This window comes from Nannospalax galili, unplaced genomic scaffold (genome assembly GCF_000622305.1).
Source record: "Nannospalax galili isolate Female #2095 unplaced genomic scaffold, S.galili_v1.0 scaffold84, whole genome shotgun sequence".
Taxonomy (NCBI): domain Eukaryota; kingdom Metazoa; phylum Chordata; class Mammalia; order Rodentia; family Spalacidae; genus Nannospalax; species Nannospalax galili.
The window spans coordinates 1,913,823-1,926,862 of record NW_008352272.1 but is presented as its reverse complement, the minus strand read 5'-3'; the positions used below and the strand labels follow the sequence as shown (position 1 = coordinate 1,926,862).

The 13,040-nt window shown below is 47.8% G+C and overlaps 1 protein-coding gene across 1 annotated transcript in view; it reads left to right on the top strand.

Annotated features, from left to right (window-relative positions):
- The window catches only part of LOC103746931 (dynactin subunit 5), a gene marked incomplete at its 5' end in the record, with an annotated part of 47,130 nt that overhangs the window by 31,419 nt on the left and 2,671 nt on the right, over positions 1–13,040 (top strand). Inside the window, 6 exon segments of the mRNA XM_017802245.2 lie at positions 2,233–2,645; positions 3,134–3,302; positions 4,306–4,450; positions 5,641–5,734; positions 7,731–7,950; positions 12,062–12,211. Of these exon segments, the coding sequence (XP_017657734.2) occupies positions 2,233–2,645; positions 3,134–3,302; positions 4,306–4,450; positions 5,641–5,734; positions 7,731–7,950; positions 12,062–12,211 (1,191 nt within the window).

The following is a 13,040-nucleotide window of genomic DNA, read 5'->3' as shown; positions in this document are numbered from 1 at the left end:
TGGTGGTGCACCTTACTATCAGCATTTGGCAGCTGAAGCACGAGGACTGTTAAATTCAAAGCCGGTCTGAGCAATTTAGTGATGCTATCTCAAAGTAAAAATGTTTAAGGTGGGGAAGGGTGCTGGGTAGATGGATCAGTGGGCAAAGCATTTCAAGTGAGTTGGATACCAGAACCCACATAAAGGTTGGGTGCAGTAGCACATGCATCAGTAATCCCAGCACCCTTAGGGGAAGATGGGAAGTGGAGACAGGAGGCTCTCCAGAAGCTGGCAGGCCAGCCAGTCTGGCATAAGCAGCGGTGAACAAGAGAGGCCCTGCCTTAAACCAGGAGGAGGGCCAACATCTGAAGTTGTCTTGTGACCTCCCATGGGTGCCTGTACTCACAGATGTTCATATGCACAAACACACACAAACACATACACGCATAAAAAAATAAAATGGCCGAGGATATATCTCAGTAGTAGAGTGATTGCCTAGCATGCAAGAGACCTTGGGTACTGAAAGAAAGTCATGTTGGAATCCAGCTTGACAAGCCGCCTCTCAGATACTAACAGGCACCTGGCTGGGACACTGTGAGCCTCCAGCTAGCAGACTTTCCAGTGACAGGGCATCCTACCAGTAAAGTGAGTTTACATCAAAGGGGTGCCGCATTCTGCTCCCCACCCCTTCCCTGCCTCCTGCCTGGGAACCTCCCCCACCCTCACATAGTATAAGAGTATAAGAGCCCCTTTACCACATGAATGCCACCTCTGCAGCAACCCCACCATGCTGTCTCTCTGGAGCTGGGGCCTGAACTCTCAGAACCTCTGCCATGCTGTTGCCCATCTGTTTGTCAATAGTGTTAATAATGTGTCTAATAAACTCTTTAGTCCCCAATAATCCATCTCAGTGTCCTGTTTAAAACCTAACAGATTCAGTCCTCAGTACTGCAAACAAAACAATACAAATGGAAGTTCAAATAAAAGATTACACACAACTGGGATAAATGTTTTGTACAGTGTTGGGAATGGAACCCAGGACTTTGGGTATGGTAGGCAAGTGCTCTACAACGGAGCTACATTCCCACCTCTGTGCCCAATAACTTTTTTTTTTGAAACAAGGTGTCACTATGTAGACCAGGCTGGCCTCAAATTCAGATTTGCCTGTCTCTGCTTCTGATGTGCCACCATGTCTGGCAAGCTTAATTTAAAAAAAAAATATATATATATAGTATTTATTATTTTTATGTGTATGAGTGTATTGCCTGAATGTCTGTAAGTGCACCCATGTTGGAGGACAGAAGAGGACGTTGGATCCCTTGGAACTGGAGTTACGACCATGTGGGTGCTGGGAACTGAACCCAGGTCCTCTGTAAGAGCAGCTAGTGCTGTTAACCGCTGAGCCATGTCTCCAGCTCTAAGCTTAATTTTTTTAAAAAAGCCGGTCTTTCTCTTATTTGGAAAATATTTAGTAAGATTCCTTTTTTACAAGGCGTTGTTTTGTGGCCTTGGGAAAAGACAACAGCTTTGCCATTGGCCTTTGGTATGTAGCCGAGGCTGGCCTAGAACTCACTGTGTAGACAAGTTAACCATGTAACCTTGAACTCACAATCCGACCTCAGCCTCTCCGACTTTACCTCCCCAAGGAGCCCCCAGGTGATGGTGATGGAGTAGGCTTGCGCAGTAACAGAGGGGCTGGGGGCAGCTATTATTGGAAAGAGAGGGCCTCGAGGACTCGCTAGGAAGGTGCGTGTTTGACTGTCGAGGGTGCTGGTTTTGCTCTGATTTCAGTTTATTCAGGCCAGCCTGGCAGCAGACGGTGGAGCCAGGGCTCTCCCAAGCTATGCCAGGCTTCCTAGGCCTAGCTCTGCTCTAGAAGGCTGGCTGGGGTGCAGGACAGTGCCAGGAGGGCTCGTGAAGCACAGGTGAACCGTATGTGCATCCCCGGCTAAGCAGACAAACCAGAGCGAATCACTGGGGCTCCCGGGCATGGAGCCGGGCTTGTTTTCCCAGGCTAGTCCACGGGTCAGCGCTCTTCAAAACCCTGCCTGTGCGATCTGCGCACCACTGGACCAGGTTTAAAGGCGGCTGCGCCGGGCCGAGCGCTCCCATGTTGCCTCGCGGCGGGCGAGTTTGGATTTTAAATCCCCGCGGCCAATCAGTGGCGCGCAGGCTCTTGTAACGTTCCCAGCGCCGCGTTTGAATTCCGGGAGGAGCGAAGCCGGGCTGAGCCCTCTGCACCCTCCCTGCCAGGTCCGCCGAGCAATTTCGGGAGCATGAATGCAGCTGCGAAAGCAGGAAAGCTGGCCCGAGCACCAGCCGACCCAGGGAAAGCCGGGGTCCCGGGGGTTGCGGCTCCAGCGGCCAGCCCGGAGATCCCCGAGGTCCTAGTGGACCCACGCAGCCGCCGGCAGTATGTGCGGGGTCGCTTCCTGGGCAAAGGAGGCTTCGCCAAGTGCTTCGAGATCTCAGACGCAGACACCAAGGAGGTGTTCGCGGGCAAGATCGTGCCCAAGTCTCTGCTGCTCAAGCCCCACCAGAAGGAGAAGATGTCCATGGAGATCTCCATTCACCGCAGCCTCGCACACCAGCATGTTGTGGGCTTCCACGGCTTTTTCGAGGACAGTGACTTCGTGTACGTGGTATTAGAGCTCTGCCGCAGGCGGGTGAGTGTCTCTGTTGAGGGGCTGGAGCTGCTTGGGGACTCGGGTTGGGGCGGCCACCCCGGGAACTGCTGGGAGGGGTTCGCCCGCCGAGGGACGCCGGGGCTTTGGAGTTGCTTAGAGCAGTTTGGAGCTAGCGGCTCCTGGATGCGAGGCATGTGTGAGTAATGGGTACGGAAGCTCCGGAGTTGCTAGAAAAAGGGGTCCTGCACTAGGTCCCGCGGACCGGGAGCTTCCGCAGTGGGTCTCTGTCTGGGAGGGGGTGGTTTGAGCCAGACCTCAGAGCTTCAGGAGAAGTGAGGAAGGCCCAGGAAGGGGGATCCAGAGTGGAGTTGAGGGCTCTGGGTAAGGAGAGGGTCCTGCTCGGGCAGAAGCTGAAGTTGGAATTGGGAGGAGGCATAGGGAAGGGCACAAACCTACCTGCCAAGCCCCTCTTCCCACCCCTTGAGGGCCTAGTCCTGGGGCTCAGTACCACCTCCCCACCTCCACAGTCTCTCCTGGAGCTGCACAAGAGAAGGAAAGCACTGACGGAGCCTGAGGCCCGCTACTACCTGCGACAGATTGTCCTGGGCTGCCAGTACCTGCACCGGAACCGGGTCATTCACAGGGATCTCAAGTTGGGCAACCTCTTCCTGAACGAGGATCTGGAGGTGAAAATAGGTGAGATGCTGGGCCTGCCAGGGACTAGGTGACCCAGGAGGAACCGGAGACTGGGAGGGAGGGTGGAAGTGGAGAGGTGCCTGTGCTGCCCTCCAGAAAACCCCTAGTCCAGAAATGTGAGGACCCCAGTCAAACTGCTGTCTTCAAGGCATTGTTTGTACCTCAACACAGTATAATTTTAGTTTAGGTGTGTATGGGGTTGCCTCAGAATACTAGGCTAGCCTCTAGCACTGAGCCATGCTCTTCAGCCAGTTTCTGGTTACATTGGAGGCTGGGCAAAGCATTTTTTGTCTGGAGCATCCTTATAAATGCAGACAGCATTCCCTCAATGTGTCTACTGCACTGAAAAGTGCCTGTCCTCCTAAGATTCTGGTTTGCCACAGTCATCTACTTCCATACCCCCTTAGTTCTTCTCAGACTTACAATTCGCCCTCATGGAGATTATTTATTTGCTTGATGCCTGAAATTCTGCTGTTCCTGAACTCTCCTTTTAGAAGCCTGCTTGCTTTCTTCCTCCTCTTCCTCTTCCTCTTCCTCTTCCTCCCCCTCCTCCTCCTCCTCCTCCTCCTCCTCCTCTTCTCCCTCTTCCTCCTCCCCCTCTTCCCTCTCTCCTGGTGCATGTGTTTTGAATTACATGTGGGGGGCACATGCCACAGTCCACTCATGGAGGTCAGAAGACCACTTGCAGAAGTCAGTTTCCTTCTATTGTGTGGGTCCTGGGATCAAACTCAGGTTGTCAGTCTTGGAGACACACCGTCTTTACCTACTGAGTCATCTCACTGGCCCCCTATGGCTCCTTCCTAAGCCTACAGCTGCTTCCTAAGGTGAGGATGCTAAAAGGCAGTGGGAGGCTAGCCTGGGCCAGCAAGGTAGCGGGTTCAGGGAGCAGAGGCTGTGGGCTCTCATGGCTCTGGCTCTGGATGGTTGGGTCTGAGGTAGCTGTCTGCAGTGACAGATGTCAGGGCTGGCATCTTAGCATCTCTTCCTCTTCCCTCTGTCTCAGGGGATTTCGGACTGGCAACCAAAGTGGAATATGACGGGGAGCGGAAGAAGACTCTATGTGGCACTCCTAATTACATCGCTCCTGAGGTGCTGAGCAAGAAGGGGCACAGTTTCGAGGTGGATGTGTGGTCCATTGGATGCATCATGTAAGTTGGGAGTAGTCTCAGTAGCTGTTGGGCCTCAGCAGGGGCTTTTTGAGAAGTCTCACCCAGTCAACTTTACCTTCTGTATCTTTCTCCCTTATGGAAAGGCTGTTTCAGACGACAGGATGCCCCAAGATGAAGCCCTATTTCCATGTTTTCTTGTTAGACTAGAATTCCTACAGCTTGGGCCATGGGTCCAGAGAAGGGAACAAGAAGGCCTCTATACTTTTAATTTTTAAAAGATTTTATTTATTTAATGTGTCTGAGTGTTTTGCCTGCATATATTATAAGTGCACCCATGTCATGTAGTGTCCACTGAGACGAGAAGAGGGATTCGCCTGGAAATAGAATTACGGATTGTTGTCAGCCGTCATATGAGGGATGGGAACTGAATCTAGGTCTTCTGCAAGAGTAGCCAGTGGTCTTAACTACTGAGCCATCTCTCCAGCCTGGCGTCTACACTCTTGCTCCAGCCCCTTACTACTCACTCAAAGCATTCACAGACTGATGTCATCAACACCTGGGAGCTTGTTAGGAATGCCCAGTCTCAGGACCCAAGTTCCTTACTAGATCTGAGTCTGGGTTTTAACATGATCCTTGGCAGACTCCCCATAAAACTTCGGAAGCACTAGTGAGCACTGGGTGGGCCAGGAGTTAGATTGGCACGGGAGGTGAGTGTGGCCTGGGGATCCAGCCCGTAGACAGGCCTGGTGGTAGTCAGAGACTTGGGCCTTTGTGAATGTCATCACTTTTGTTGGCTTACATACTGGTGAGTTAGGCCTGTGCTGTAGCACTGGCTTTGGTACTCTACAGTCCACTTTCCCCTACCCCATAGAAGCTATAAGCCTTAAGTGCAGGACTGGCAGACTGGAGCTTCTATAGGGAAAGGCAGCCCACCTACCTTGGCCTCTTGGAGACAGTGATAGCCTCTGGGGCCTTTGGAGAGTCCTCTATCACTGCAGGCCAGAATTGGCAATCCCTGGCCCCTTGGAATCCAGGTGTTGTCACCTGTGTTCTGCTGAAGGCATGTCCTGGCCATTCGCTCCTGAGGCTGCTAGGCAGACTTAAGCTGTCCTCACACATTCTAGCCAATGAGTTCAAAGAATGTCTCCGCTTCCTCTGGCCCTGAGGTGATAACTTCTGCATCTGGGGTTGCTGGGAGACTTGAGTGAAATCTTTCCTTATACTTACAGGTATACCTTGTTGGTGGGCAAACCACCTTTTGAGACCTCATGCCTGAAAGAGACCTACCTCCGGATCAGGAAGAATGAATACAGTATCCCCAAGGTGACTGTAGTACTTCATGTTTCAGTTCATTTTATTTTTCCCTCAAAGCTGTTCACTGATCCCAGCTATGTCCTAGGGATAGTTGGGTCAGTCCTACCCCTAGTGTAGCCACAGAGCTTTCGAATGATGTATATCTGAAGGCTGGCCTGGAGCTTACTATGTAACCAGTTTGAACTTCTGATCCTGCTGCCTCCACCACCTGTTGAGATTAAAAGCATATACCACCATACTGATTTCATGTTTGGGATCGAATTCAGCACTTTGTGCATGATTGGTAAGCACTCTACCAACTAAGTTTCATATATTCCAGCCCATCTTTAGAAGTCTTGAAGGTAGATTTAAAAGATAGATTCTGGGCATGACCACACATTCATTTAATCCCAGTACTTAGGAGGCAGAGGCAGGTATATCCCTGTAAGATCAAGACCAGCCTATTGTTCTACAGTGAGTTCCAGGCCAGCTGGGGTTACAGGGAGACCCTGTTTTAAAAGAAAAACAAAAATAAAAACAGCTATGTGAAGAGCAGGGAGAAAGAAAGGAGGGATTAGAGAGCAGATGTGCTTAAGCTCTAGACAGGGGCCATCCCCATTCAGATGGACTGTGCTTTTAAATTTTTATTCATTTTTTAATTTTTATATGTATGTTTTGCCTGCATACATGTAAGTGTACTTGTGTGTGCAATGTCTGTGGAGGCCAGAAGGTGGTGTCAGACACCCTGGAACTGAAGTTATGAACCACTGTTAGCTGCCATGTCAGGGCTGGGAACCAAACCCAGATCCTCTGCAAGAGCAGCCAGTGCACTTAACCGCTGAGCCACCTCTCCATCCCCGACTGTGGCAATGGTCTGACTCCTGACCCAGCTTCCCATGTGTAAAATGGAATTACTGCTTCTGGTGTTCCTCCAAGGGCTTCCCAATGACAAAGTAGCATCCATTTTCATAATGTCATAAATGTACTTAAACGGATAACCCAAAACTAGGCGTGGTAGCATACGTCTTTAATCCCAGCACTTAGGAGGTAGAGGCAGGTGGCTCTCTGAGTTCAAGGCCATCCTGGTCTACATAGCAGGTTCCAGGGGCTTCAGGAAGACCCTGTCTCAAAAAGGAAAAAGAAAAAAAAAAAAAGGCCATTTCTGGGGAAACAGGGTATGTGGCCACTTTAACTTTGGTATCTGTGACGTGTGTAAAGCCAAGAGAGCCAAGAGCCCAGTCTCTGCAAGGGCTGTTGGAATAGATGCATCATGAATTGTCAGTTCACTGTCAGACAACATGCAGTGCTCAACTGCTTGGGTGTATTAGCATTATTATTTGCCATGTTCTGAAACAAGGCTCTTTCCTCCTCCAAATCTGCTTCTAGTAGAGATGCCCATACCTGCAGTCCTAGCACTTAGAAGGCTGAGGCAGAAGGGCTGCAAGTTCCAGGTCAGCCTCAGCTACATTATTGAAACCTTGTCTGAATTCAAAATAGAGAGTGAGGTGACCCTTCATGTGCTTTTTGAGGAAAAGTGAGTTAATATACAGGAATACCTGGCATTTAATAGGTATAGAGGTAATACTGGGCTGTGACTAACTGGCCTGTGCTGGATTTTATCCCATTAAATCATCTTGGTGGGTTCCCAGCATGGTGCCCTCCATTTTAAACATCTGTAAACAAAGGCCCTAGAAAGTCCAGGTTACTTGCCACAGCTGGTATCCAGGGGCAGAGCTAGGATTTGAACACAGGTCTTGGGACTCTGAAGCCTGTGTTCTTAGCTGATCCTCTAGTGGTATATAACTTTAAATGCTTTTGCCAGGGTAAAGCAGGGGTGGGGGAGGTATCCCAAGTTACTCTTGAGTGCCAAGTGGGAGGAAAGCATCCTCAGCACTCAGGGTGATAGAAGTGGAGGATCTGGTGCTGCTTATGGTTGCTGAGCTGTAGTATGTTTACACCAGAAGCAGCCTTATGTGGGCTGGGGTCCCTGCCACATCCTACCTAAGGCTCTGCCTTTCTGCTCCAGCACATCAACCCCGTGGCCGCCTCCCTCATCCAGAAGATGCTTCAGACAGACCCCACTGCCCGCCCCACCATCCATGAGCTGCTCAATGACGAGTTCTTCACATCTGGCTACATCCCTGCCCGTCTCCCTATTACCTGCCTCACCGTCCCACCACGATTTTCCATAGCTCCCAGCAGCCTGGACCCCAGTGGCAGGAAGCCTCTCACCGTCCTCAATAAAGGTAAAGATGGTTCTGAGAGAGATTGATACCAGAGAGCCCAGGCTCATGGGCTGCACTGACTTAGTGCCTGGGCCCTGAAGTGAGACAGGCTCCTGGCCCTGTTCTGTCCCCAAGCCCTTTTGCCCCTTGGTTCTGTCAGGAAAGTCAACCTTAACATGGCTAAATCAGCCCACTGGGCCCAAAAAGGAGTGAATGAACTGAACACCAAGCCAAGATGATTCTTTTTGCTCACTTTAAGAAGAATCTAACATCTCTCTTTCATGGTTCATTGAAAAAGTTGGAAATTTTCAGATCCACACATACCGTAGTGGTGTCCATCTTCACATCACCCCACTCGCCCTGTGTCTTACCACATTCAGTATTACCAAGATTTTGACACCTTTGCTTCATGTACCCTTTGTTGTTCCTTTGAAGTGCTTTTGTTTTGTTTTGTTCTGAGAGAGTCCATAGTTGTGTAAGTTAAACTCAATTCTCCTGCCTCAGCCTCCTGAGTAGTTGAATAACAGGCATACATACAGCCACCACATCAAGCTTTTGAGATGTTAGTACAGCTAGCTCCACAATCTCTCATCTTACCCTTTTAAAATAAAGTCTGTCTCTAAAAAAATGGATATTTTCTTTGAAAGCTATAGGACCACATGTCCTTGCCTTTGTTTCTAGATTTTCATAGATCAGAATTAGGAGATAGTGTTTGTTAGGAATCCTTATATTTATGATATTTCTGATTCACATTGTTTTAATATTTTGATATTAGTCCAAGCTCCTGAAAAGGTAGAATAAACAGAAAACTCCTGTACTCTCTCTTTCTCTAACCATTTGAGATTCAGTTGTTCCTTACTCTTAGTACTTCAGTGTGTTTCCTAAAACAAACACTCCTAGTTAACAGTGCATGGCAGACAATTTCAGGACCTATGACATTAATCCCATGTTTTATAACAGTCTTTCTTATACCATGAAGTTATTCATTCTCTCTCTCCCTCCCTCCCTCTCTCTCTCTCTCTCTTCCTTCTCTTTCGAGGCAGACATACTATGTAGCCAAGGCTGACTTCTAACTTGAAATCCTCCTGCCTCGCCTTTCCCAGTGCTGGGATTATAGAAGTGTGTCTCTGCATTCAGCTTGATGATTTATTTTCTTGCAGTTCTATTTTTCCTATTATTATTATTATTATTATTATTATTGGTCTTTTTGAGTCCGGTCTTTTTGGATGACCTGCAGCTTCAGCTGGCCTAGAACTCACTGTGTAGACCAGGGTGGCCTTGAACTCATAGAGTTCTGCCTCTGCCTCCCAAGTGCTGGGTGGAACTAAGGCATGTGCCACCATGCCCAGCTATTATTATTTTTTATGTGTATGAGTATATTGTTCATATGTATGTAAGTGCACCCTTGTCGTGCAGTGCCTGTAGAGGTCAGAAGAGGGTGTCAGATCTCCTGGAACTGGAGTTACAGGCAATTATTAGCTGCTATGTGGGTGCTGGGAACCCAACACAGGAGCAGCCAGTGCTCTTAACCACTGAGCCATCTCTCCAGCTCCAGGACATAAAATCTTATGAAAGAAGTAGCTTGAAGCATTTGTTTCTCTGTGTCGAAATATTACCAAATTTATTATACATTAAGTTCACCTGTCTCAATTAGGTTTCAATTTTTAGGGATAATTTGGGGTCATTTTGCTTTCCTTTTGGTGATTTGAGACAGGGTCCCAGGCTGGCCTTGAATTCCCAAGTTCTAGGCTCACAGGTGTGTGTCATTGCACCTGGCTGGATGACTTGGTTTTTATTTTGGAATAATTTCAGGTTTACTTCAGAGTTACCAAACAGGAACTGGAGAGATAGCTCAGCAGTTAAGATCACTGGCTGCTCTTGTAGAGAACCTGGGTTTGGTTCCCAGCACACACTTGGTATCTAACAATTGTCTGTCACTCTAGTTCCAGGAGATCCAATGCCCTCTTCTGGTCTCCAGGGGCTTTCTACGACACAGGTGCACTTACATACATGCAGACAAAACATTTCCACACATAAAACAAAATTCTTTTTTTAAAGTTACAAAACAGAGCAGCGTTCCCATGTGCCCTTCACCTGGCTTACTCCAGGGTCATCTTTTCTTAATCATAGAATAATTACCAAAACTCAGACATTAACCTTGAGATAATCCTGACAAACTTCAGCTCTCACTTGGATTGATCGAATTTCCTAACTAATGCCCCTTATCCTGTGCCAGGATATGATTCAGGACCCCCACATGGCACATGGCATTTAGTGACATTGACTCCTTAGTTTCCTCCAACCTGTTTTTGCTCTTCTCTGTGACATGATACTTTTAAAGGGCACTGGTGAGTTATTTCCTATTGGATTTGATGTTTCTTCATGATTGTATCAAGGTTCTGCATCTTGGGTAAGAATATTGTAGAATGGATGCGTTCTTCTTAGCGTGTTGAGTCAGGAGAAATGTTGGTTTTGTTTTTAAGGTGTATGTGTGTCTAGCTATCTCTCTGCCTGCCTGTCTGTCTGTCTATCTTATCTATGTGTTGGTGTGTGTGCATGAGTGCAGGTGCCCAGAGTCCGCAAGAGGCATTGGTCTCCTGATGGAGTTACAGGTGATTGTGAGTTTCTGGACATGGGTGCTGGAAACCAAAGCCTGGTCCTCTGCAAGAAGAGCAGGCACTCTTTACCACTAAGCCACCTCTCCAGCCCCTTGATTTTTCTCTTACTTCGTTATGTGACATCAGTGGGTCTCTCTACTGCAAAGTTATGGTTCTCTTATTTAATCAGTGTCTTGTAGGGAACTGCTTTCAAAACTGTTTCATCTTAAACTGTTGCCCACTAATTTTAGCACCCACAGTTGAATCTTGCCTCCAACAATTATTATCCTTGTAGTTTTTCTTTTTCTTGAAATGTTTCATGTAGCCAAAGGTGACCTTGAACTTGTGCTCTTCCTGCTTTCACCTCCCTGGTGCTGGGATTACAGGATTGCACCACCATGCTCAGTTTATGCTATAATGGAGTAGAACCCAGGGCCTTGTGCATGCTAGGCAAGCACTCTACCAAATGAGTTACCTTCCTAGCCTCTTGGTCTTTTTCCTTTGTTTTCCTTTACTCTTTTGTGGTGCTGTGGTTAACCCAGGGCTTCAAGCATGCTATTGAATGATGTTTCTCCTTCCTAGCTTATTGAGACTCTGCTATAATGAATGACTGCCCCCTCTCTCCCATTTTCTTATTTTGTTATTCATGCTAGTGACTTATTCCTGGATTTCTATCTTATTTGGGGCGGGGGGAGGCTATGAATAATACTGCTATTTTAAGGGTTACTTTATTTTCTTTTGGTTCTGATTCTGAACGTGTAGGATTAAGAAAAAGAAAACAGTTTTATAGAAATTTTCAAGCCTGCCCAAAGGTAGAGAGAATCGTATGATGAATCCCTGTGTATGCCTCCTCCACTTCCCATAGTTTGGTAACTATTTGGACAGATTCGTTTTTTTTTTTATATTCTATAAACACTGTCTCTTTTTTGCTGGAGTTTTATAATCAGATCTTGAATATTATCACAGCATGGTAGTTTGTTTATTGAAAACTTAAGAAGAAATTCCTATTACCCAGGAAAAGTAGCAAGTTTTGGTTTGGGAAAATGAATCCTGCAAGCCTAAAGACAGTCAGAACCACCTGCGCTTCAATGTGCATCCCCTTAGACTCAGGTTATATAAGTGTGTAGAGCAAGACGTGGAGTGGAGCAGTCTCTTAGGCTTTTACGTAAAGGCCTATGGATCCATCCTGCCATGCAGTGTAGCTCACTCAGCCGTCCACCTTCCTGGATCCTTTCTTCTTTGCTTGAAATGGTGCAGTTCTGAGCTGCCAGTGCCTTCGGAGTGCCTCGTTTGAGTGACAGGTGGCTGTGGGTCAGAGGCCTTGAACACCTGAGCCTCTCTGCTGTTTGGTGAGCACCTCACACCTGTCACATAAACATGGCAGTTGCTGCACTAATAACCTGCCACTGACTTAGTTTCCTCAAAGCAATGGTGGCTAACAGAGTCCTCTGGAAGAGTACTGACCAGCAGATAGTCCAACGCTCTCTCCTCCATTGTGTGCCTGGCCAATGACCATGTCACCTTTCTGGGCACAGAGAACCCCCAGCCCGAGCGTCCACGGGAAAAGGAAGAACCAGTCGTTCGGGAGACTAATGAGGCGGTCGAGTGTCACCTAAGTGACATGCTGCAGCAACTGAACAGTGTCAACGCCTCCAAGCCTGCTGAACGAGGGCTGGTGCGGCAAGGTAAGTGCTGTGGGGCCTCAGGAGAAGGCAGGCCGGCTCAGCCAGCACGGGGCTGGGGCTGACCAGGCCTGTTTCTGTATGGTCTTTGCTTTGCTGCTTTCCTATGGACCAGGGTTAGCCTGACATCCAGAGCCCTCCATGATGTGGCTCAGGCCTTTTTCTACTCCAGCTCCTCTTGTAGGTAGCTGATAGGTCACCTCTCTATATCTGCACCTGCTGTGTCTTTGTTCTGCCCAGGGAGTTAATTCCTCAGTTCCCCAGAGATGCAGACCAGCTTTGGCCTCAGGGCTTTTGCATCCCCCTGAAATGCACTTTGTTCCTTTTCTAGCTCACAGGGTTTTTGGGTTTTGTTTTTAACTACTTCTTTATTTTTATTTTATTTATTTATTTTGGTCTTTTTGAGTTCATTCATTCAGCTAGTTATTTTAGCTCTTGCTAACCCTGCACTCACTAGTTAGCCCAATCTGGCTTGGAACTCATGTTCTTGCATGTGTGCCATCACTCCTGGCAGCATGCTGAACTTGTGATTAACATTTGAACAAATGACCCTATGTGTTAATTTGCACTGGGCCTTTAAGAAAGGAATCTTATCCACAGCTGGACACAGTGATGAGATCCTGTGTGCTGAATGTGAACTGAACGTCCACAATGGAATGACACATGGAAAAGCCACAGAAAGAACTCAATATAATTTTGAGTGAAGAAATGTATTTTTGAGCAAAGGACAGCTTCAAACTTTTCTTTGACTTCTATTTATAGATGTGATATATGCATGTGTGTTTGTGTGTGTGTGTGTCTGTCTGTCTGTCTGTCTGTCTGTCTGTCTGTC